The sequence below is a fragment of the Setaria italica genome, chromosome VI, assembly GCF_000263155.2.
Source record: "Setaria italica strain Yugu1 chromosome VI, Setaria_italica_v2.0, whole genome shotgun sequence".
In the NCBI taxonomy this organism is placed as follows: Eukaryota; Viridiplantae; Streptophyta; class Magnoliopsida; order Poales; family Poaceae; genus Setaria; species Setaria italica.
In genome coordinates, this window is record NC_028455.1 from 17,179,752 (window position 1) to 17,205,805 (window position 26,054).

Below are 26,054 nucleotides of genomic sequence, written 5' to 3' on the forward strand. Positions count from 1 at the left end.
GGTTCTGGATAACCCATGACTGATATGAAAATTGTGGTTGGGGCCTATAAGTTGATCTAGCAGATTCTCGGCAGACAATCCTTCAGTTCCTAAGGAATACTTTCCGATGCCTTGAAAGAAATGTCCTCCCATTCCAAGGATTCCTCCCTTCCAAGGGGTTTGTCCAAAACTCTTTACCTTTCCTGGGGATTACTATGTTCATGGCAGAGCTATGATCTGTAAAAGTACTTGGGAGCAATTCCTTTTCTTAGATTTAGAGTTCATACGTTCGGGAGCATATTGTGCCAAATGGTCGATGGTACTTAGATACTTCCGAACAGTCTTGTGTTCCTGCTAAACCTTTTAGAAGTTGTTCTAGCTGCACTCTTATAATCCTTTTTAGCAGAAACTAGGTACAGATAATTGTCTTGAAATCTTCCCAAGCTATCTTCTTTCTGACAGATCGCCTAATCAGATAGCTGGTCTATCATGTGCCTGCGGAACCTTGAAGTCAATGTCCTGCAAACTCAATTTTTGAATTTCCGTACATCAAAGAATCACACATGTATTTATATATAATGTTTGGGGTGTGGGATGTCGGCGAGATGCCGGGAGGACCCTTGGGCGGTGGAATTGCAAGAAGAGGTGGCAACGTGGGTGAATCGGCCGGTGGCGGCGTTGGTTTGCTTGAGCTCCGCTCCTGTCGATGTTACACGGTCGGGTGAAAAGGATAAGTGCGGGGAGTAACATCGTGATCTTCCATCGCGCATGCGTGCCACCTCAACAACTTGAACGCCTGCGAAGCGCGAACGTGGCCGTCGTACTGGCCGGTCGTGCGCGAGAGCCGGCGGCAGCACGGCACTGTCGCTCTGTTCTTCCTGTTCTCTTTCCTTCCTTCCAAACCGACACGTTTACGCCTCAAAATCGGCAAATCCGAACCCAATCTCTCGAACATCCTTTAAACAATCTTGTAGAGTAATCTGAGCACTACATTTGATAGATTGGCCTTTACCCGAGATGAGCACATTAACACCAAGATTTTGAAGCTCCAATTTCGGCCTGAACCTCCTGTAACTGAATTCAGATAATTCAGTTTCGACAGTTCACAAAATGTGGTCATTTACCCTTCTTTGGCACCACTTTCCGTAGCCCAACTGTATTCCATATAGGCCAACAACTCACTATTTGTGTTCTACAACTAATAAGGATTCCATTTTGCACCAGAAACCATATAGCCTTTGCACTGGATTTTCCTAAAAATTGCTCCAAACATTGCTAGTTAACACTGTTTTCAGACTTAGAATTTATGCAGCTGGCCGAAATAGTTAGAGTGCTGACTTTGAGCTTTGATTTAAATTTGATTCTTTTGCTATCTCTGAGCAACAACACCCTATTAAACATGTCCAAGGATCATACTTCACCGCTGTTTAGTTGCCTTTGCTCACTTACTTGAAAAATTGGGCAGAATTCGGTTTCAAACATAGATACTCGTCATGTTTTCCAGACTTAGACTTAATTCGGCAAGGAGCTCGAAATCTGCTCAATTGCTGACTTTTGGTTCCAATTTGAAGTCAACCCTTCCACTTTCTCTGGACAATAACTATTCATTTACCTTCTCCATAATCCATATTACACTAATGTCCAAAAACATCTGCTCACTTTTAAGGAAATTTCTCCAGAAATTGGTTCTAAAGACAGGTACTCAATATCAATTTCAGACTTAACCAATTTCCAGCAAGGTCGCTTATTGTGACAAAATGCCAATTTTAGGCCTTCATTTGAAATGGTTCCCTCTGTTATTCCCGATCCACAACACCCAAATTTTGGAGTCCAAAGTTCATACTTCAACATGGTATAGTTGTCCTGATTTACTTATTTGAGAAATTTGTCAGAACTCAATTTCCAAAATGGACTCTGAGCTGTTTTTCTGATTTCTTGTTTTCGGACGGTGAATAGTAAACGTTGCTTTTCATTTCCTTCTCTGATTTCCTTTGAGCGTTTAGGATCAAATATTATTCCAAATTTTTGACCCTTAAGTTCTAATCATCTTTACACTTCCACTCTATATTTTCGCCGAATTTTTCTGAATTTCAAATTCAAAATTCAAATTTCGGCCAATTTGACCCGAATTTGATTTTCGGTCAATTCCTTTTTCTTTTCTTCTCGAATCGCTTCCAACTCGTCCAAGTTACTTTGATGACTAAAATGGCGGTTGTTACACCGTGCCTAGCCTCATTCCCGCTTCGAGCGCTAGGCCACAGCGCCTCTAGTCGCCATGAGCAGGAGTGTGTTCTCCTTTTCTTCTCATTTCTATCCACCTCCCTTCTATAATGCACACCAAATCGTTCCAACCAAGTGCAAAATCGGGCCCCCAATTGCTAGATGTGGAGGCCTTAGTTCCGAATCTGGAGGGGATCAACGTCATTGAGGTGGGTGTTCCCAACCAGATGGTGGCCAAGGTGCTGGGGTTATCGACAAAAACGATGATGCGGGAGGAAGTGGTGCTTCCCATCGGCAGTGAAGTGGCCCCCTCATGCTAGGGCAGCTCCGGAGGGTTAACGACGGCGGATCCGTTGGGCAATGGTGCACGAAAACAGGAGCTTTTCTCTTCACCATGCGGTCACCCCAACCGTGGCGACACCGGCCACGCTGCTCGGTGGCCGGCACCCAGGGCCCATGATCAGCATGGCTAGACGTAGCGCACGGGCCCCGTGATGGCCGGTGTGGCCGGCGCAGCGTACGGGAGCGCAAGAGTTGGTGCGGGTAGGCACAACCTCTTTTCTCGATGGCCGAGCCTAAAATAATTAACTCCTATGACTGCGGGTTGATGACGAAAAAGTTGAGATTTTTTTTCAAAAAATCATGACGGTTGGAAGAAAAAACCACATTTTAATATTAAAAAAAATAGTCTGATAGTTTAGTTTTTAGACCTAACGTGACGTAAGTGTATTTAACTGCGCACCCAGAGAATCAGACATTCAGAGCGCACCAACAACAGCCGCAACCATGGAGCAATCCATCCCTGATCCACCTAGCCTCTGCACCCTGCTCTCACTTATTGACTCGCTCCTCTTCTTGCTTCACCACGCCCATGGCCGCAAGAACCCAACGTGAGCATGCAAGGGGAAGCTCCCTCCTGGGCCACCGGCACTAGTCTTCGTCACCAAGTTCTTGGTGCTCCGGCGATCGATCTTTGACCATGGCCTGCTCCTCCGGGAGCTGCACGCGCACCACAGCCCCGTCATCTCCATCCGCCTCTTCCGCACCACACGTTGGTCTTCGTCGCCGACCGCCGGCTAGCTCGTAATCCTATAACTTCCTTGGACGGATTTCTCCTTTTGCTCCTCAGCCTACAGCTTCCTATCAACATAGCTTAGAACATTCCTGTGACTTAACACAAATCTACTGCCTTATAACTTTGCTTCCTTTCCTTCTCTTCAGCATAAGCAATAATAATATAACCTACAAGACCTCCTGTGCAAAATGTGACTGCTGCATAATATTAACACGGATGTGGGCACTGCAAGAACCTCCGCAGCGAAACTGTTCGCAACATTGCAGCACCAGTTCACATCTTCACTCCCCTGGAGATCAAGATGTCCCCGTACGGTTCCAGCTGAGTAACCTTGATGTAGCGCTTCTCATATGGGGTTTGAGTCAGTTCGGTTTCTTCCAGAAGGTCTAAAACGAATGTTAACTGTTTAATTCTATGTTGGTTCAAACAGTTTCACGTGCTTGAGAAAACAGTTTCACATGTTTATATATAACAGAGCGAATAAAGGAAAGAGACACAACCAACCAGGAGTTGGCCCAAAATCTGAAAGCTTTCTCATCTTGAAGTCCCTCACTTCTTGCTCCAATGGAAAGTCTTCATCAACTGGATCAAGATTCCCCAAGCTTCTTCCAGAGGAATGTTGCCTCCTCTTGGACCTGCTCAAGAACCATGGCATGGCCACTATAAGAACCTAACCAATACAACGAAGGACCTAAGGGAGCTAGATATTTTCTATTTGCCTGACACTTCATCAAGAAGATTCTACACTTCAATTTCTACACTTACAAGCATATACAAAAGGAGCTTCTGTTGAGATCATGAAAGCATTCTTTAAATAGCAAGTTCTTTCGGTACCAAAAGATCACATAACCATAGTTCAGAGTAATAACATAGGTGACATGCTATTACTATTAGTCAACAGTCACCTTCCACTTCCTGATGATGGCAATTGCACTTCTAGATCCAATGGTATAAACCCCTGTCCAGAGCCACCATCGCTCGAACCAGACCTCCGACTTTGTAGGGATACGAGGTAGGCTACATGTGGCGGAACCACCTCGGATTAGCTTGATTAAGCAGAGTTTAGCCGCCTAACATGCGACACTCCTGCCTAACTCGAGCTAACACGAAGCGCCGTCGGATTTCCTCCGATTTAACCACTTAAACAGGATCGAGTTCAGCAAACCCACACGAGGTGAGTGTTTACAGAGAATACAACAAGTCCACTGAGTTAAACAAGTTTTACTCAATTAGTTCGGCCATAAAATCCAACATCAGAGTTTTACAAAGTTCAAAAGAACGACAGAGAAAACACTAGCGGAAGACTTCGTCGGGGTCGGATGTCCGGGCAAGGCCAGCCAGAACATCACTGAGTCCTCTCCTCGCCGTCCGAGGAGGGGTCCCACTCGACCGTCCAGCCTGGCGGGAGCTGGGGCGGCCAAGCACCAACCAGAGAGGGGTCGGACGCAGCAACTTCACCTGAAAACAGAAGCCACAACAAGGCTGAGCTACTAAGCTCAACAAGACTTAACCGATAGGAGTAAGGACTACTCCTCCTACTAGACATGCAAGGCTTCTTGGCCGAGGGGTTTGTTTGCCAAAAGCACTAAGTACAACCTATTTTCAAGTTTTAGCTCCGGTTCTAAGTTGATTAACCGGTCTAGGTTTTGCAAACTGTTCTAAGCAATCATGGAGCCAAACAAGAGGGGTAGATATAACAAACAACATTGCCATCATCAGATTCCTCATTTACTCAGGGTGACATAGCGATCAAGCAATCTCAAACTGTGAGAGGCAGACGAATCGATTCGAGTTCTTTAACCATGCATGGTGAACCTAGCCTCACGACATCCGCGCACCCGGAGGTCGCTTCCTGTGTCGGCCTTCCCCATCAATCCCCTAACCCGTGTCGGGCCCATTTCCTTTGGTGCAAGGTTCCACAGACTCGGCCTCTGCCGTCCTGTGACCACACATTGCCACCACGTGCGACAACCAGCAGGGGAAACTCCGTTCCAAGAACAATGGGGCGACCGCTCACGTCTAGGTTCAATCCGGTACTAGGCTTCCTCATCCCATACTAAGTATGAGGCTAGTACTTTCAAACACTTGATCACGAACACCACCGCTGTCGGGCCTTAGCAGATTTCATAGACAAACGGGGCTAACATCCATCCACCAAAGAGTTACCCAAAACCCTGCCCCGTCCATCGTCCTTATAGTTATAACAGGAGAGTAAACATGCAACTCCTATAACTCGCGAGTGACTGGAAATCACTCGGCTTTTACCGTTTTCCTAGTTAAGCAATGCAGCTACTCGGTCCAACAGCTAGTGCTCAGATCACTGGGATAACTATGTTATGCATCTAGGGTTTCACCCAACTCCTATATGTAAATGCACAAGCATGTTACCGAAGGCATGCGCAAGTCTGGTAAAACACATAGGATTTTCATGCAACCGGGGCTTGCCTTCAAGCAAGGAGGACGGAAACTGCTCGGCTCCGGGAGCGACTTCGACTTCGGAGGGCAGGAGCTCGGCTACAGCTTCTTCTTCGGGCGCCGGGTGAAGCTCGTAGAAACCGTCGGCGAGGTCTAGCTCTACACGAATGCAATGCAAGGGTTAGCTTAGATAGTTAGTTCAACAGCAACACTGGCTCGCCTGAGCCCAGAAACTCGCGACAAGGAGCAGGGGGCGATGGTGGTTCAAGAGCTGATGTTAACCAAAAGGTAAGGGTGGGAAAAGAACTAGTGGTCTGATCCTTGAACTAGAGGACGTGAGAAACCCGGGGTCCTTAGACGCAAGCGCTGAAGGTTTCCCAAGTTTTACACATACACCCTCGAGTTGAAGAAAAAGATCATAGCCAAGCCCTCGGGCGAGGCGGATAAGGGTCGGCAGAACAGACAGGGTCGGACGAGACGGAACTGGGGTCGGGCGGATAGGAGGGGTCGGGCGAGGCGGACTGGGGGTCGGCAACTCACCTTCTTCCTGAAAGGAAAGCTTGGGGTCTGGAAGGAGCAGACTTGGGCGGAGGGACTAAAGCGTCGAGCAAGGGCTAAGACTGGAAATGCTCCGGCGGCGGCGCTGCTTCTTGCGGAACACAAGAGAGCTCTTACGCAGCACGGGGAGCAATCTGCTGGGTGACTTGGAGAAAACTGAGAGAATCTGAGAGCAGGGCTCCTCAGGACTTGGTGTGTGGCACTAGGAGCTTGAGCAGGTAGCGAGAGAAAGCTAAGGGCAACAAGAGCGGAGGGAACTCCGGCGACGGGGGCATTCCTTTTATAGCTGCTGGGGTAGAGGAACGGAAACGGCGCGGGGAGAGCGAAGGGGAGCGGTGCGAAGGCCGGGGAGAAGCAATGGAGTGCTCTGCCGTGGCGGCGATTGAGCAAAGACGGCGGTGCTGCAGAACTCCGGGGGTGACGCCAGCGATCATTGCGTTCTGCCGTCAGGGCAGCGTAGGGGCGGGTAGACTGGTGGTTGGGATTTGGCGGAGAGCGGGCGTCATCGTGCGGAAGAGGTGATAGAAGCGACCGGTTAAACGGCGCTAGAATCGAGGGCGCATAGAGGAGAAGACAGGCGGACGCGGGCGCGGGGGAGAGCGCGGAACAATAGATTGTCGGGCGGCTTCTGACAGAGCGGGGAAAGGAACTGTCGCGGCCGCGGTCGGGGTTGGCGGTGGAGGAATCGTCGTGTAGCGACGACCGGGCGGCGCAACTGTGGCTGAAGGGACGGAAAAGACGGGCGACATCGGTCTCCGGGGCCGGGATCTAGTAGCGTGATGATGGGCGCGGGAGGCGAGGCTCTGCAGAAAGGGGTGCAGAGGGCTTCCGCTGCCATTGGGGGAAAAGGGGCGCGGGAACCCACTCTGCTGCTTGCCTGAGACAAAACTGAGCGGTGGCGTCGGAGAAAACGAGCCACGCGGCAAGGAAACTCTGGGGGCGGCCATGCAACTCGAGTGCGGCTGTCGCGGGGGATCTGGAAAAGATCTCGCGGGTCCACCTGTGGATAGATCTGATGGGGGAGGGAGATCAGCAGGATCCGACGGGGGCTGAGCTCGCCGGGGTCGGAAGAGGGGCGAAGGAGGAAGGGGTCAGATCTCAGGGGTCGGGACCGACGGAAAACTGGGCACTTAGGCGCGGTCAAGCCAAACAGCTGACTAAGGTTAAGGGTTGGGATTAAGCCTAACTGGGACGGCTTAGGGTCGGTCGTTACAGCCTACCCCCCTTAAAAGAATCTCATCCCGAGATTCAGAGATCAAAAGGGTGTGCTGTTCTTACCTCCTTGATGGGATAGAAAACCTGGAAAACGCTTGTTCAGATATTCGTCCGTTTCCCATGTTGCTTCGTCTTCGGTGTGGTTTCTCCAAAGGATCTTGTACATCCTTACCACTTGGCGTCGGGTGTGCCTTTTCTTTTGGTCAAGAACTCGATCTGGGTACTCGGCGTAGGTCAGGTCGGGCTCTACTTGGAGTTGTGCTTGCTCTAAGATCTCTGTTGGAACTCGGACACATTTCTTCAGTTGAGACACATGAAAAACATCATGTATTGCCGACAGCTGCTCTGGGAGTTGGATCCGGTAAGCAACGGGTCCACATATCTCCACAACCTCATAAGGGCCAACATAGCGGGGCGCTAACTTGCCTTTTATTCCAAATCGTTGCACTCCTTTGGTCGGGGAGACTCGAAGATACACATGATCACCAAGGTCGAACTGCAGGGGTCTTCTCCGCTGGTCGGAGTAACTCTTTTGTCGAGATTGGGCAGCCTTGAGATTCGCTTGAATTACCTTCACTTGCTCTTCGGCTTCTGCCACTAAGTCAGGGCCATAGACCTGTCTTTCTCCTGCCATACAGGGCCTCAAATGGTGCCATCTTCAAACTGGCCTGATAGCTGTTATTGTAGGAGAATTCTGCTAAGGGCAGACACTTGTCCCAGTTCTTGTCATAGTGGATAACACAGGCTCTTAACATATCTTCAAGAATCTAGTTGACTCTCTCGGTTTGGCCATCGGTCTGAGGATGATATGACGAGCTTCGGATGAGCTTGGTGCCCATAGATGCTTGTAGTTGTTCCCAAAAACGTGCCACAAACTGAACTCCTCTATCTGAGACGATAGTCTTGGGTACACCATGTAAGGAAACGATACGGTCAAGGTACAACTCTGCATATTGCTTGACTGTGTAGGTGGTACGAACAGGTAGGAAGTGTGCCGTCTTGGTCAGACGATCCACGATAACCCAGATGGAATCATACCGTTGAGTTGTAAGGGGTAATCCAACTATGAAGTCCATGTTGATGTCTTCCCATTTCCAAGAGGGAATAGGTAGCGGCTGCAAGGTTCCTGCTACCTTCAAATGACTGGCCTTGACACGTTGACATGTGTCACATTCTGAAACATAACGAGCTATCTCTGGTTTCATTCCACTCCACCAAAAGGTTTGACGAAGATCATGGTACATCTTATTGCTGCCAGGATGGATCGAGAACTTGGAGAGATGAGCTTCATCCAGGATTTGCCTTCTTAACTCGGGGTCGGCGGGCACTACTAGTCGGTTTCCATAATACACACCTCCCGTTTCGTCCTAACGGAATTGCTTATATCCTTCCTCCTTTGCTGAGATCTTGCTGATGATCCGTTTTACACCCTTATCCTCCACTTGTGCTGACCGAATTTGGTCCTCCAAAACTGAGTTAAGGATGATGTGACCAAGGGTTCCACGAGGAATAATCTCCAAACTTAGTTTTCCCATTTCGTGACACAGGGTTTTGGTGAAGGCTGCTGACAGCAAGCAGTTGCAATGGGGTTTGCGACTGAGGGCATCGGCTACCACATTGGCCTTGCCAAGATGATAGTGCACTTCCAACTCATAATCCTTTAGCAACTCTAGCCATCTTCTCTGACGCATGTTGAGGTCGGCTTGAGTGAAGATGTACTTGAGGCTCTTGTGGTCGGTGTAGATGTTGCAGTGAGCTCCCATTAGGTAGTGCCTCCATATCTTTAAGGCATGTATCACTGCTGCCAACTCAAGGTCATGTGTCGGGTAGTTTAGCTCATGAGGTCGTAACGCTCGTGAGGCATAGGCAATGACTCGGCTGTCTTGCATAAGAACACATCCGAGTCCAGTGCCAGAGGCGTCACAGTATACGTCATATAGCCTAGAGGGGTTGGGTTGAGCCAAAACTGGGGCGGTGGTTAGCAAGTGCTTCAGAGTCTTGAAGGGTTCTTCACACTTGACGTTCCACACAAACTTGGCCTCTTTCTTTAGCAACTCGGTCATCGGCTTAGCTATCTTGGAGAAATCCGGTATAAAACGCCGATAGTAACCTGCAAGTCCAAGGAAACTCCTGATCTGGTGTACGGAGGTAGGAGACTTCCATTCCACGACTTCTTGTACCTTGCTGGGATCCACGGCGATACCGTTCTTAGAGATAGTGTGTCCCAAAAACTTGACACTATCTAACCAAAACTCACACTTGGAGAACTTGGCATAAAGCTGGTGATCTCTCAGACGTTGGAGAACTATATGAAGATGGTTGGCATGCTCTTTTTCGTCCTTCGAGTACACTAGGATATCATCAATGAACACCACTACAAACTTATCCAGTTCGGGCATAAACACCGAGTTCATAAGATACATGAAATAGGCGGGTGCATTGGTGAGTCCAAAGGACATGACTAGGTATTCGTACAGTCCATATCTGGTAGAGAAGGCTGTCTTGGGTATGTCACAAGGTCGAATCTTGATTTGGTGATAACCGGAACGAAGATCGATCTTGGAGAACACTTTGGCTCCGGCTAACTGATCGAACAAGACATCAATGCGTGGCAGCGGGTACTTATTCTTGACTGTTACCGCATTGAGGGGTCGGTAATCCACACACATCCGTAAACTGCCGTCTTTCTTCTTCACAAACAGGGCGGGGCAACCCCAAGATGATGTACTGGGTCGAATGAAACCTTTTTCCAACAGATCATGCAATTGGGCCTTCAACACGGCTAACTCAGCGGGTGGCATCCGATAGGGTCTCTTAGATATCGGGGCTGTGCCAGGAATCAACTCTATGGAAAACTCCACTTCTCTATCAGGTGGCATACCCGGTAAATCTTCTGGAAACACATCAGGGTACTCACAGATAATAGGGAGGTCTTCTAGACGGGCTCCCAAGAGAGGGTAAGCACAAGGAGTCGAAGACTCAGGATGGGTTAAAGATAGGGTAGAACTGCCATGAGAGGGCGAGCTGATGTAAAGAGATCGGGCTGAGGTATCTAGAACAACATGATGTCGGGCCATCCAGTCCATACCAAGGATGACATCTATGCCTTTCAGGTCAAGGATGACAAGGTTTTCCTTGAAGAGGGTGGGGCCTAGCTAGAGAGGTACAAGAATAACGACCTAATCCGACGTTATCCTTCCTCCAGGAGTGGCGATCACATAGGGTTCCTTAGTGTGACCGACACCTAACCCACATCTCTCCCTTGCCTTATTCCCGATAAAGCTATGAGAGGCTCCCGAATCAAACAACACAACAACAGTTTGATTTAAAACCAGGAAAGTACTCGTCATTACTGACGCACCTTCGGGAAGTTCGGTCAAGCTGGTGTAGTTGAGTCGGCCTTGTCGGACTTGCACCTTGGGCCTTCTTCCTCTGGCTGCCATGGGGTTCTGGCCTTGCTGCTGATTCTTGTTCCTGGGGCAGTCCTTTGCAAAATGTCCTTCATTGCCGCAGGTAAAACACCGATTACTGGCTGTCGGGCGAAGTGGCGTTGGCAGGGTCGGCCGGGGTACTTGCGGTTGGAAGCCTGGAAAACGAGGCGTTGTCGCCGGCGGGGGTCGGGGCGATCCATCTCCCTGACTGCTGGGGTCGGCCAGGGGCTTGTGGAGGAACCATCTGGAATCTCCGAGTCGGTGGACTCGGAAATGCCACAGAGGCCTTCCGCTTCTGGTCGGCCTTGAGGGCTTGCATGCAGTCCTCCTGAGAGATGGCCAGGTTGACCAACTTGTTGTAGGTGTCCACCCTGATGGGGTTCAACCTATCCCTGAGCTCCAAGCTCAGTCCTCGGCGGAATCTGTCCCGCTTCTTCTCGTCTGTGTCCGCATGATAACCAGCATAACGGCATAGGTCATTGAAAGCTTGGGCGTAATGCAGCACATCCTGAGTTCCTTGAGTGAGGGCAAGAAACTCGTTGAGCTTACACTCCAGGAGACCTTCGGGAATGTGATGCGCTCTGAACGCCGTCTTGAACTCGTTCCAGCTGACCACGTGGCCAGCAGGCAGCATGGCATGGTAGTGGTCCCACCAAAGCCGTGCGGACCCACGCAGCTGCTGAGCTGCAAACCGTGCCTTGTTGTTGTCGGGGCATGGAGCGGTAAGGAGCTCGAACTTGGATTCGATCGTACGAACCCATGCATCAGCGTCGAGCGGCTCTTGTGTCTTTTGGAACAGCGGGGGCTGCGTCCCCAGAAAATCCTCATACCGCGCGATATGCGGCTGCTGCTGTGCTCTTCCACCATGTGGCTGCTGGTGTTGTCCTTGCACCAAATGCCTTAGCAGCTCGGTTTGAGTTGCTAGGATTGCCTCCAATGGCGACGGGGGCGGGGGCGGGGGAAGATCCTGTCGCTGATCACTACCACTGGGCATAGATCCGGACCTCGTGCAGTGCGCCATCTGCAAGAGTTAACGCCCCATTAATTCTCATAACCTTAGGTGCACTCCAACAAATGGGACGTATGAATTAAATTCCTTAATGCGACTCTTGCCAATGGTGCATCACACGTCCTCCTAGAGAAAGCACATTCCTCCCGTTCTCGGCATAGGTAACCTCTATTGGACTTGGTACTCCATTTCAGGCACACATGCCACACACAGACTCCTAGGATCTGGTCCACGCAAACCAAAGGGTCGGACACAGTCCATACTTGAAAGGGTCGGACGAGGCGGAGACTGCCTCAAGGGTCGGCGCACTCTGGCTCGCAAACTAGGGTTGGCCAACTAAACAGGCTCCCCGAAAACATAGGGTTACGGCACAACTTACTCGACCCAGCATCCACACCATACGAAAAGGAGAAAACTATGCACCGGGGTTAACTTTATACACTCGATGTTTCATCACAGGAAGTACTCAACTCAAGGCTAACCTATTACAGGTTTTCCAAAAACTAGGCTGCCGAGGAGTACAACAAAAGAAAGAAGGTTCCCTGAGAACCCTTAAGCTACCACTGGACACTATGAGTCAGAGAAGGGGTGCCATCTTCTTCTATGTCCATGCTGGACGCTCCCTCATCTTCCTCAGGGTCCTCCTGAGCTTCGAGCTGCATGTTAAGAGCATGCATATCCTCGAGCTCGGCTTGGTGCTCCTCCAGGTGGGCATTGGCGACTGCTAGCTCCATTTCTACCTCCATCTTTTCCTCCGAGAGTTCTATCATGCCGTCCACGAGGTCGGCGACTTCTCCTTCTAACTCGGAGATCCTATCTTGCATATCGTGGATCTGGATACCACGTTGGATCAGCTGGTAGGTTTGGCCTACCAGGTCTCTTCTTGCTGCCTGGAGGTAACCGTAGGTATCGGCAGCCGTACAGGCAAAGAGAGTCATAGCTCTTCCCTGGAGCTCTATCAACCTGTAGAGGGCAGCCATGCAACGGACATAGGTGGAGATGGTGACCATAGCACAGGTGGTGGCCAACACCTCGAGGTTTCCGACGTGGTCAAGCCAGGCCGGGTCCAGCCGACTCCTGACGGGGAAAAGACCGATCGGGTCCAGCGTGATCTCCACAGGGTGCAACTGACAGAACTGGGTGAGCAACTGAAGGGCAGCAGACTCCCATGTATCTTCCAGAGAAAGACCATAGGCTATTATGCCCAGGGAGGGCCAGTCGGGCCGCACAAGGGGAGGTGGTACCAACGCTTGCACCTGGCACGTCTGAATGCCCTGTTCCATATACAACCGCCCGGCATACAATGGCGGGGACTGATACCCAAACCATTTCAGCGTATCCCACAATATCGCGGGAAACCCCTCGAAATGCAGGCACGTTGACTGGAAGGTACCGTCTGCTCCAAAAACAACATGTCCGGGAACAGCCATCTGGAACCAAGAAAACCGAAACACGTGAGATGGATCCAAGGATCAGGGGCCGGATAGAAAAGCAGACGGGTTTCACCAAGAGCAACTAAGAGAAACTAGAAATCCTTAAATCAAAAGAACTCCTTCGGATAGGGTTGCTGCTGAGAAAAGGGACCGTATGACGCATGCACGGCCTACCGTACTCTTAACCAAAACAACTGCCCAAACTTTGGGCCTTACGCGGTCAGCGCCGGTGACAAGGCAACCATACGTCTCTCCCTATAATAACTAGCCGGTTCTAGCAACGTCTTAACGAGCGCGGTTAGCAACCTGCAGAAGAACACCACACACGAACCTTTCGTGCCAGCACCCACGAAAGCGTTCCCAAACATTACCGCTCACTATAGGAATGGCACCCATGCGTTTAAGGCTGCATGGACAGCACTCAACCGTGGAAATAGGTTCTTTCCAAATAGAACCGTATAACCCTTCGCATACTCGTGATGCGGGATCGGCACACGTATGATAGACGTGGCGAAACAACCGTGCCGATAGGCTCGTTGGAATCGATCCGTACCAACCTTCGTATGGAACACATACGGAACCTGCGCACGTGTAATAGACGTGGGCGAAAACAACCGCGAAGATAGGGTCCTTTGAATGGAGCTCCCTATCAACCCTCGCATACTCGCGATGCGGAACTCGGCACACGTATGATAGACGTGGCGAAGTGCTGGAGGGGTTAGCAACATAACCAGATACTTATTAGTCACTTAAAACAACCCCAAAATCCCCTAGGGCCTCTCGCACTAAGTCATCCTTAACGACCGTACGAGATTTTCAAAAGTTTCTTGCAACTTTTATCCCTTCAAAGAAGTGTTTCGGGCTTATTGTGTTCTCCGAATGCTAAACACGAGCTCTGATACCAGCTGTGGCGGAACCACCTCGGATTAGCTTGATTAAGCAGAGTTTAGCCGCCTAACATGCGACACTCCTGCCTAACTCGAGCTAACACGAAGCGCCGTCGGATTTCCTCCGATTTAACCACTTAAACAGGATCGAGTTCAGCAAACCCACACGAGGTGAGTGGTTACAGAGAATACAACAAGTCCACTGAGTTAAACAAGTTTTACTCAATTAGTTCGGCCATAAAATCCAACATCAGAGTTTTACAAAGTTCAAAAGAACGACAGAGAAAACACTAGCGGAAGACTTCGTCGGGGTCGGATGTCCAGGTGAGGCCAGCCAGAACATCACTGAGTCCTCTCCTCGCCGTCCGAGGAGGGGTCCCACTCGACCGTCCAGCCTGGCGGGAGCTGGGGTGGCCAAGCACCAACCAGAGAGGGGTCGGACGCAGCAACTTCACCTGAAAACAGAAGCCACAACAAGGCTGAGCTACTAAGCTCAACAAGACTTAACCGATAGGAGTAAGGACTACTCCTCCTACTAGACATGCAAGGCTTCTTGGCCGAGGGCTTTGTTTGCCAAAAGCACTAAGTACAACCTATTTTCAAGTTTTAGCTCCGGTTCTAAGTTGATTAACCGGTCTAGGTTTTGCAAACTGTTCTAAGCAATCATGGAGCCAAACAAGAGGGGTAGATATAACAAACAACATTGCCATCATCAGATTCCTCATTTACTCAGGGTGACATAGCGATCAAGCAATCTCAAACTGTGAGAGGCAGACGAATCGATTCGAGTTCTTTAACCATGCATGGTGAACCTAGCCTCACGACATCCGCGCACTCGGAGGTCGCTTCCTGTGTCGGCCTTCCCCATCAATCCCCTAACCCGTGTCAGGCCCATTTCCTTTGGTGCAAGGTTCCATAGACTCGGCCTCTGCCGTCCTGTGACCACACATTGCCACCACGTGCGACAACCAGCAGGGGAAACTCCGTTCCAAGAACAATGGGGCGACCGCTCACGTCTAGGTTCAATCCGGTACTAGGCTTCCTCATCCCATACTAAGTATGAGGCTAGTACTTTCAAACACTTGATCACGAACACCACCGCTGTCGGGCCTTAGCAGATTTCATAGACAGACGGGGCTAACATCCATCCACCAAAGAGTTACCCAAAACCCTGCCCCGTCCATCGTCCTTATAGTTATAACAGGAGAGTAAACATGCAACTCCTATAACTCGCGAGTGATAGGAAATCACTCGGCTTTTACCGTTTTCCTAGTTAAGCAATGCAGCTACTCGGTCCAACAGCTAGTGCTCAGATCACTAGGATAACTATGTTATGCATCTAGGGTTTCACCCAACTCCTATATGTAAATGCACAAGCATGTTACCGAAGGCATGCGTAAGTCTGGTAAAACACATAGGATTTTCATGCAACTGGGGCTTGCCTTCAAGCAAGGAGGACGGAAACTGCTCGGCTCCGGGAGCGACTTCAACTTCGGAGGGCAGGAGCTCGGCTACAGCTTCTTCTTCGGGCGTCGGGTGAAGCTCGTAGAAACCGTCGGCGAGGTGTAGCTCTACACGAATGCAATGCAAGGGTTAGCTTAGATAGTTAGTTCAACAGCAACACTGGCTCGCCTGAGCCCAGAAACTCGCGACAAGGAGCAGGGGGCGATGGTGGTTCGAGAGCTGATGTTAACCAAAAGGTAAGGGTGGGAAAAGAACTAGTGGTCTGATCCTTGAACTAGAGGACGTGAGAAACCCGGGGTCCTTAGACGCAAGCGCTGAAGGTTTCCCAAGTTTTACACATACACCCTCGAGTTGAAGAAAAAGATCACAGCCAAGCCCTCGGGCGAGGCGGATAAGGGTCGGCAGAACAGACGGGGTCGGACGAGATGGAACTGGGGTCGGGCGGATAGGAGGGGTCGGGCGAGGCGGACTGGGGGTCGGCAACTCACCTTCTTCCTGAAAGGAAAGCTTGGGGTCGGGAAGGAGAAGACTTGGGCGGAGGGACTAAAGCTTCGAGCAAGGGCTAAGACTGGAAATGCTCTGGCGGTGGCGCTGCTTCTTGCGAAACACAAGAGAGCTCTTACGCAGCACGGGGAGCAATCTGCTGGGTGACTTGGAGAAAATTGAGAGAATCTGAGAGCAGGGCTCCTCAGGACTTGGTGTGTGGCGCTAGGAGCTTGAGCAGGTAGCGAGAGAAAGCTAAGGGGAACAAGAGCGGAGGGAACTCCGGCGACGGGGGCATTCCTTTTATAGCTGCTGGGGTAGAGGAACGGAAACGGCGCGGGAAGAGAGAAGTGGAGCGGCGCGAAGGCCGGGGAGAAGCAATGGAGTGCTCTGCCGTGGCGGCGATTGAGCAAAGAGGGCGGTGCTGCAGAACTCCGGGGGTGACGCCAGCGATCATTGCGTTCTGCCGTCAGGGCAGCGTAGGGGCGGGTAGGCTGGTGGTTGGGATTTGGCGGAGCGCGGGCGTCGTCGTGCGGAAGAGGTGATAGAAGCGACTGGTTAAACGGCGCTAGAATCGAGGGCGCACAGAGGAGAAGACAGGCGGACGCGGGCGCGGGGGAGAGCGCGGAACAACGTCGGGCGGCTTCTGATAGAGTGGGGAAAGGAACTGTCGCGGCCGCGGTCGGGGTTGGCGGTGGAGGAATCGTCGTGTAGCGACGACCGGGCGGCGCAACTGTGGCTGAAGGGACGGAAAAGACGGGCGACATCGGTCTCCGGGGCCGGGATCTGGTAGCGTGATGATGGGCGCGAGAGGCGAGGCTCTGCAGAAAGGGGTGCAGAGGGCTTCCGCTGCCATTGGGTGAAAAGGGGCGCGGGAACCCACTCTGCTGCTTGCCTGAGACAAAACTGAGCGGTGGCGTCGGAGAAAACGAGCCACGCGGCAAGGAAACTCTGGGGGCGGCCATGCAACTCGAGTGCGGCTGTCGCGGGGGATCTGGAAAAGATCTCGCGGGTCCACCTGTGGATAGATCTGATGGGGGAGGGAGATCAGCAGGATCCGACGGGGGCTGAGCTCGCCGGGGTCGGAAGAGGGGCGAAGCAGGAAGGGGTCGGATCTCAGGGGTCGGGACCGACGGAAAACTGGGCACTTAGGCGCGGTCAAGCCAAACAGCTGACTAAGGTTAAGGGCTGGGATTAAGCCTAACTGGGAAGGCTTAGGGTCGGTCGTTACACTACACTAGCGCAATTCAAAAAAATTCTACCGCGTATAACCAGGAAGAACTGCCGTATAAGGATCACGGGATTACCACTCGACGCACTACTGGTGCGGAAGATGTAGATATGCGTCGATGCAGTGAATACGATCACGTAGTCGTACGTAGTCGATCAACGTAGTCGTACGTAGTCGATCACGCCCAGCAGCTCCTCAGCAGCTCGTCCACGTGCAGCAAGTTCGCCTCCGGTACCGCGGCTCGTCGTCGGCTCGTCGGCGGCTCGTCGTCGGCTCGTCCAAGTGCTGCAGGCGCAACACCTCCAAGGTATCCACACGTGCAGGGAGGAAGCGTCGCAAGCCGGACTGCTAGATCCGCGAGTTGCAACAGGCGAGGGCGTGGGAGGCGCGGCAGGTGTGTTTTGCCAAAAAGGTGTGTACCCTAGGGCGCCCCCACCCCTCTATTTATAGAGGTTCCTGACGGGCCTCTGGATCCGAGGCCCATTAGTACTTCTAAACCTAATCCAACTCGGATCAGATCCGAATTGGGCTTCCAGCCCCTTAAGTGTGTGACCCTATGGGTTCGGATACGCATAGACATGGCCCGAGTACTCCTACTTGGCCCAATAGTCGGTAGCGGCCTCTAGCAAGACGTGCCAACTCCTATACGTACACGAAGATCATATCAGACGAACCATCACAACATAATATACATGCTATTCCCTTTGCCTCACGATATTTGGTCTAGCTTCAAGCCGACCGCTCTTTCTCGATCCTGTGATTCGGAATCCCTTTGTAGGTTAACTCTTAACCGTACGTAGCATGGCCATGCATTTTCGGATCCGATCACTCGAGCGGCCCAGAGATATCACTCTCAATCAGAGAGGGGCAAATCCCATCTTGATTGACCATGTCTCCTAGCATGCTTCTTGACAAACCCGAAAACTACCTTTATAACTACCCTGTTACGGCGTAGCGTTTGATAGCCCCTAAGTAGGTCGATCCACATCTAGAATACATGCGACAATCTCAGGTCTAAGGACAAAGCGTATATGTTGTTTTAAAGAGAGAACTACTTCTCGTGTTGGGTCAGTCCTAGCACATGTCTCCACATGTGTCCACATTATTAGTTCAACATCTCCATGTCCATGACTTGTGAAACATAGTCATCAACTAATACATGTGCTAGTCTAATATTCATGTGTGTCCTCACATGAACTCCGACTAGGGACAACTTTAGAATAACCATACAAGTAAAGAGTTTCACATACAATTCACATAATTGCAAATCAATTCAAGTAGCCTTCAATGGATATTCAATGAACACAACATACAAATCATGGATACAAATGGAATATCATCATCTCTATGATTGCCTCTAGGGCATACCTCCAACAGACTTAACCCTGGTAAAGGATTTATGTCATCAACTGTCTATAAGCACGCACAACTTAAACTTATTCATTTCTCAACTCACCAGGAGTTCCCTGAGTAACACTATGGTCACTATGCAGGGTATTGTAAGCTCTGTCATACTCCGCACTCACGTTTCCTCTGAGTTTTTCAATGCCATCTGTGAAGTCCATTAGGTGAGGTCCTGTTTCCATCTCATATTCTCCTTCAGTCTGCAAATTCAATCACTCATCAGGAAAAAAGCTAATAATAGTAATGACGATTGGCTCATAGGGAAAGGGTGTTATTTTTTGAGAAAATAAAGAGTCTAGAATAACCTGAGGTGGAAATTCATGAGGTGTCGAGTTTCTAGGCTGTTTTTCTTGTGATGATGATGGCTGCCCTGCTTTAAGAAAGTAATAAACAGTAAAGGTTTTAAATAAGCATTTAGCATGTTAATAGTACAATTTCTTCAAGTGAGACAATTATAAATTATGAAGTGAGCACAGACCTGAAGATGAAGCTTTTGCATAGTTGACTGCACTGCATTCCTTCCAGAGCTGCACAAGTGGCTTAGGATAATATAATTCTGAGGATGACTTGTCCAAGTAAGACATTAGAGCAACCAGGGGCATGTCCATGAGATCGCTTATCTTGGTTGATCGAATAAAATCAAAATTCTGCAAGTATGATAAACATCATTTTTCTTAATTAGAATGCACGGCATAGAAATTTCCAGGAAAACAGGTTAATCAAACCAAACTTACGCTGTTAACTTTACGCCTTTTTGAGACAAGGCTAGATGCGTCCTTGAGCCATGTCTGATATATGTTTCCTAGAATCATAATCTGGTTATTGTCCATAATCACTTGGTCGAGTTTCCTACGTGCTTTCTGCTGCGATGCTTTAGGTGGTTGCTGTTGCTGTGCCAGAAAAAGTGCTAGCTCAGGTAAAAAAGAACAAACTAAACAATCAAACCCATTTTGCATCTATATATTATACCCTAGATGTAATCAGGCTTCATGGATCATATTTTCCTTCATCTTTTGTTCCTCTTGCTCCTCTAACTTATAGGATTTGTGTTTCCCCTCCTTCACTCCTTTGCGGTCTTGTTGATGAGGGACTTGTGGATGTGGGGGATGACGCCACCGCCAGCAATGGTCCCCTTGATGAGCATATTCAGCTCCTCGTCCCCGCGGATGGCGAGCTGGAATGGAGATTTAGTTATCGTACTCAAAATTTGAAGAGTCAAACTTGGCCCAAAATAACACATGTAACTTATTAAAGAACAAAATGCTTCTAAGGAGAGCACCACAAAATACTGCAGAAAGGGGATCAGGATCATGAATCTTGACTGCATTAACATTATATCATGAGATAAATAGAAATCCTTCCGGTCTACAAGCTCACGCCAATGCCACTCTTGGCTGTCCCATAGGCTCCACGCCCCCATCCACCGCATGCTCCACACCCAGCCTCAACCCCGCGCGCCGCCGCGGCAACTCCACGCCGAGGCCGAGGCTGTCGCCGCCGCCGTCCCTTCCGCGCCTCCGTCATCCACCTCCGCCTTGAGCACATCTCCACAACCTTCTGTGCCGCGACAACGGCTTCCCCCGAAGATTTTGCCAAATCCATCACTTATTCCAATCCCTCACTTTGTCGTTCCTCGGGTGACATTACCCATATCTGCATCCTAGGTTTTAAGCCTGCAATTTCGGTTGTAAATTGGTGAGGTGGGATTATACCTGGGTGGGTCGTCGTTCTCCTCCGTTCTACTCACTGGACTGGGGCGGAGCGGAGATTTCTCATCTGGACTTGGACTGCTTCTATGTAAGCGACCCTACCTCGGCTTGGGCCTCGGCATGGGTGCCCCATGTCGCCCATCCAGTCCGCCGCCACCGGCGCAGACCAGGTCGGCGAGGGGGCGGTCGTGCCGCACGAGGACCAGGTCGGCGAGGGGGCGGTTGTGCCGCACGAGGATGGTGTTGAAGGCGGGAGGAGGGCGGCGGAGGTGGGAGGAGGGCGGCGAAGGGAGGGCGGGGGATGACGAACCAAGGCCCTGACGGTGGTGACCGTCCCCATCTGAAAGGAGAGGCTTTTTCTCATTTAACCCCTCTCTTCCCTTCTTTTTCCACCCGAGTTCCCCTCTCTTCAAAATTGGACTGCAGGTTGATTACTGGAAACTTGAGGGGTTTTTTCAAAAAATGACCATGATGGTTGAAGGATTGAAAGAAACATCCTCTGTTTAATATTAGGTATAGATTACTTCAGCATTGACTCATCACCGGCACACATTAAGGCCTGGTTTGGTTCCTCTGACTTATTTTTAGCATCTGTCACATCGAATGTTTAGATACTAATTAGGAGTATTAAACGTAGACTATTTACAAAACCCATCACATAACTGGAGGCTAAACAGCGAGACGAATCTATTAAGCCTAATTAGTCTATGATCGACAATGTGTTGCTACAGTAAACATTTGCTAATGATGGATTAATTAGGCTTAATAGATTCGTCTCGCCGTTTAGCCTCCACTTATGTAATGGGTTTTGTAAATAGTCTACGTTTAATACCCCGAATTAGTGTCTAAACATTCGATGTGACACGTGCTTAAAAATAAGCAAAGGAACCAAACAGGCCCTAAGTAACGATCAAACCCTGATTTAGCAACTTTGTAGTTGCAAGCAGACAACCAAATTCTTTTATTTAAATGAAACAGACTTGGTGCCCATTGGTATACACTGTAGATGTCAAGAAAACGAGAATGAAAGAAGACAGATGACTCATTAAATGAAACAGACTTGGTGCCCTTTGGTATACACTGTAGATGTCAAGAAAACGAGAATGAAAGAAGATAGAATTAAGAAATGGTGAGTCCTAGAAGATATCACAATGCCATATGAAGAGCTGATAAAAGGTGGAAACAATGAACAGTAGCACTCAAGAATTAAGAAATGGTGAGTCCTAGAGGATATCACAATGCCATATGAAGTAGAGCTGATAAAAGGTGGAAAACACATAGATGCTATAACTATAGGATGTTTGCTATAATTCTTAGGCATTCTTATTAGTAGACACTACTTTAAACAAATATTTGCAAGAATGCTAACCCAGATACCTTGGTAGTCGGGCTCATCAAAACCTTTGACTAGTGCATCAAAAACTTGATCATGGTATGAATTATGATGTATTTCGAAGTAATATTCTTTGACCAGTTACTGGAGTAAAAGACACGCAAGACTGGAGCTTTGGATAGTATTCAAGGCCACAGCTGTAGTAAGCTTCTGCCCATGATTGATCAAACACAAACTCTCCCCTAGAATGGCTGCAAGTTCACAATGTTGTCGCTCAACCAATGAACAAGATGAAAGGAGCACATATTACATGGCTAAGTAGGAAAACAGGAGATGATATTCTGTTAATGATGTCAAACCTTTTAAGGTAAAGCGGAACAACACCTAGAATATGTCCATTCTCGTCCCGTGCAATGCAACAACATGGAAAGGTAACCAGCCAGTTTCCTGAAATCAGTAGAGGAGACCAAGGACCCAAGGAAGACAATAAGATAACAGTGTGTACATCCATGCATATTGGTACTGAATAAAAGTTAGAGCTAATCTTTGTTCAATCTACGGGAGTAATTTTCACAAAGAAAGCAACTGTGCAATTAAGAATCACACACAAAGAAAGAAACACAATCATGATGGGTCAGGCTAAGCACATAGAAAAAGGAACTCCCTGGTCATCGGTAATTCATAACTGGTGATGTTTCAATATGCCTGGTGATGTTGCAGACAAATCTTGTTTGTAGTTCTGTTATCAATTAAACACAGCAAATTTATCGTCAAAACCATGTGTTCAACATTACACATGCTTATAATGGAGCTTGAGCACTTAACAGTTAAAACTAGTGTTCACCTAAACACTAAAGTCGGTCACCTATCATTTAGTTATTATTCGGGCTAAACGACCAATTAAACGGTTAAACGGCCGGGCTAAGCGGCTGTGGAGGCAGTAGGTGAACAGTGATTAAAACTGAAATGTCTTTGTATGATCCGACAAGAATACATGGTGATTTATGTGCTTACCTTTACTGCAGAACCTGATTCTTCTAAGCTTGAGAGGAATGCATAAGTAAGGAAAGAGTTAAAGTTTTCAGGATCATCTGGATCACACGCACAGGCATCCCCAATCCGAAGCAGGAATGTCCATGATAGAAGCAGCAGAAATAGACACCTCGCGTGGTTTTATGCACCTACCTGAAACGAACGAGTGATTAAGGAAATCACGAATTAGGTGCATAGGTCCTGGAAAAGGAGTTCACTCAAGAAACACAATACACCTCTGAGGCTGACCCTGAGAGCGTATATGATTCAGCAGGAGGAATCAGTTCACGTGTTGTCGTGTCTCCCCTAAGCCACCCAAAAAGTGCATTGACCTTTAAACGTGGCGCCAAGTTTCGGAAGCCAACTTTTGAAGGTGGATGTCATGTCCCTGCAAATGATCGTCGCCAGAGTGAACAAACTTAGTTTTGAGAACAAAATTCTGTAGCAGGATGAACAAACATTATACAGAACAGAATTATAGGTAAACAAAGGAAACTAAACAGATGCCCGAATGGGCGTAAACCACATGGCCACTTTAGACCAAACTTATTCCAGAACAGCCCAGGCAGTTTGCAGCGTTGAATTAATTAATGTTACATGTGCAAAAGACTCAGACAAGCAACTTGTAGTGTTTGTGCGATATATCCATTTCTCTCTTGCTTAATGAAGCACCCAAACAAAGTACCATTATTATCTAACAGGATCAGTATATGCTATACGTGGAAATCATGATTTCTGCGTATAGCATATACTGACAATCCAAACCATCAATCTGCTCCTTGTGTACAAATCGATCATCCAAACGATTGTGTCCACGTCGGCCTCCAAATCTAACACCCACTCAACACTCCACCGTAATGTTTCGTGTCAATCAGAACCAGATAAGATAATCCATGGTTAAACGGGTTCCCCGAAAAACTCCCAGCGCTCTCAGAAGAATATGGCAGCTTCGGAACGAGGTACGGCGTTGAAACCCTACTAACCGCATCGCTGCGCGTGGATTCAATGGAGTTTCCACCAGCGGAATTACATCGCTAAATTACACCCGGGGAGGAGAGGGGAGGAGCACAGAGCACTCACGCGGCGGCGGTAGCGAGGGCCGGAGGCAAGGACGGTGGCGGAAGGGTGCCGCGTCGCCGCCGGCGGCGGCCATCGTTTCGCTCCGGGCGCCGAGGGGCGAGGAGACACGCGGGCTTAGGGAAAGAGCGGCGCGATGCTGATGCCTGGGTCCCGCGAGCCAACTACGCGATGCGTTCCACGTCAAGTACGTACCTTGCAAGAAAAATTCTCGCGCTTCGCAGTCTTGGGACATTGCAGCATGTTATTACAAGGCCATTTTTACAACTGAATCATGTATCACAAGTCGTCGGTGTCCGGTGAGCCAGTTTTATGTTTTTCTTAGCTTTTGCGTTGACCGAGTTTCTGCTTCTTTCTTTTTTGCCTTGACCGAGAAAAGGAGAAACAACTGATTTTATTTTATTTTATTTTTTGCATGTGGAATGAATGCGGGAGTGGGCTGTGCCCGTTTTTCATTAAGCAGGAAGCAAACAGAGTTTACAAAGCAGTGACACTTCGTGCTTGACAAAAACGATTACAAGGCGCAAGCGCATTTGTCAAACCGAGGAAGCACACGAAACAGATCGAATACAAAAAATGTACTATATATACGGCCAACAGCTTGTGCGACTAGAACGCTGTGTTGGAGGCTGGCTGGTTAAGCTTCTGAAGCCTGCATCCATCCACTCCTCGCCACTCCTGAGTATCCATCCCCCTGGCGACAGCAACCGGCTGACTTGCCGATGCTCTGAAAATCCGGCCGTTCCTCTCTTTCCGACGGACCACGCGACTAAAGAGTTTCCAGCGGGATTCTCACTTATTTCCACCGATTCTCGCTTACGTGGTAAGCCGCTTCAGAAATTTGAACTACGAGAAGCGAAAAGTGAGAAGCGAGAAAATCTTCGCTTAGATTATAATCCAAGCGTGGCTAGGAGAAGCGTATACAAACAGGGCCGGATGTTTGATACTAGCAGCCTGTTCGCTTCAACTTATTAGTCGGCTTATCAGCCACCGAACAATATTTTTCTCTCACAACAAATCAGCCGTTTCAACTTTTCAGCCAGCTTATAAGTCCAGCCGAACAGGCCCTAGGTGCTAAACTTTAGCATAGTCACATCGGATGTTCAGATGCTAATTAGGAGGACTAAACATGAGCCGCCGCTCTGCCGTCCAGATACGGTTGTGTAACGCAATCCAGGAAAAAAAAATACTTGACCCGCGGCGGAGCTTTGGTTTTCCACAGCTCTTTGGCGGCTCTCAAATCAGTGGCGTCATGGAACAAAGCTCAGTAAGTGGAGGATGCCGAGTAGTTGCCATCGTTGGACCAGTTCCAAATAAATCTGTCCGGTTGCAGCTGCACGGTCTCGATCAAGTCCCAGACTCGAATGTAATCGACGATGACCTGCGTAGCAAGGGCGCCGGCAATGTCCCTGACCCAGCGGCGGTTGAGGATCGCCTCCCTGACGACGCGACGACGTCTGCCGGCCCTGGAGATGACGGTGAACAGCGTTGGCGCGAAACGGGAGAGAGGACCTACATCCGCCCAAGAATTGGTCTAGAAGAGTGCTGATGAGCCGTCCCCCAAAGCGACCGACAACGAAGAATGCAGCATGGCCGGCCGCGACCTTGGACGGCAATGCAGCCCATGCGCGCTCGATCCGGTTGTCACCTTTTGGCTTTTAAGCCATTCCCACCGAAGCCGCAATGCATATCCAAAGAAGTAAAGGGCTATGATCCCGAGACCACCATGGGCCGTCGGGCTGCATACAGCTGTCCACGCAATCTTGCAACCCCCAACTGACTCCATACGTTCATGCCTGTTGGAAAATTAGACAAATGCACGATTAATTTCTGAACTAGATTTATCATGATAAGAATAAAATCTAGCATGCAATTCTCTAACTCTCTCAGAAAATATGCTGAAATAACAGATCGGATCACGACGTACGTACTTTGCGGATGCAGCCGTGATAGCAAACGGTGCTGACAGAATGACGACGGTGTTACGGACGGAGCACAGCAGATGACGCCGAAGACGATGGGCCGCCACAACACCGGACTGGGATGGAAGACGAGCCGTGGTGAAGACCTTGAGCAGTTGCACGGAGCGCTTACCAAAA

At 49.4% G+C, this 26,054-nt stretch overlaps 1 protein-coding gene and 1 pseudogene across 2 annotated transcripts; both read right to left on the reverse strand.

The window, feature by feature from the left end:
* The window catches only part of LOC101764382, a 90,987-nt pseudogene extending 68,003 nt beyond the window's left edge, over positions 1 to 22,984 (reverse strand).
* On the reverse strand, positions 18,822 to 20,226 carry LOC111257580 (sister chromatid cohesion 1 protein 1-like). Of its 2 annotated transcripts, none has more exons than XM_022827419.1 (5): positions 19,774 to 20,226; positions 19,539 to 19,694; positions 19,283 to 19,451; positions 19,110 to 19,177; positions 18,822 to 19,004 (listed from the first exon to the last, which is right to left on the reverse strand). In XM_022827419.1, the coding sequence occupies exons 2-5, from the start codon at positions 19,632 to 19,634 to the stop codon at positions 18,837 to 18,839; spliced, it is 501 nt and encodes a 166-aa protein (XP_022683154.1). In that variant the 5' UTR covers positions 19,635 to 19,694; positions 19,774 to 20,226; the 3' UTR covers positions 18,822 to 18,836. The 2 variants fall into 2 exon arrangements, with proteins under 2 accessions (XP_022683154.1, XP_022683155.1); XM_022827420.1 differs by having other exon boundaries at positions 19,110 to 19,174; positions 19,774 to 20,199.
* Positions 22,985 to 26,054: the final 3,070 nt, after the last annotated feature.

Coding starts and splice junctions, on each gene's coding strand:
- LOC111257580 (XM_022827419.1), bottom strand. CDS start 19,634: ATGGACAATAACCAGATTATGATTCTAGGAAACATATATCAGACATGG. Junction 19,452..19,538: donor AAAGGCGTAAAGTTAACAGC/GTAAGTTTGGTT, acceptor TCATACTTGCAG/AATTTTGATTTTATTCGATC. Junction 19,005..19,109: donor CTCATGAATTTCCACCTCAG/GTTATTCTAGAC, acceptor TTGAATTTGCAG/ACTGAAGGAGAATATGAGAT.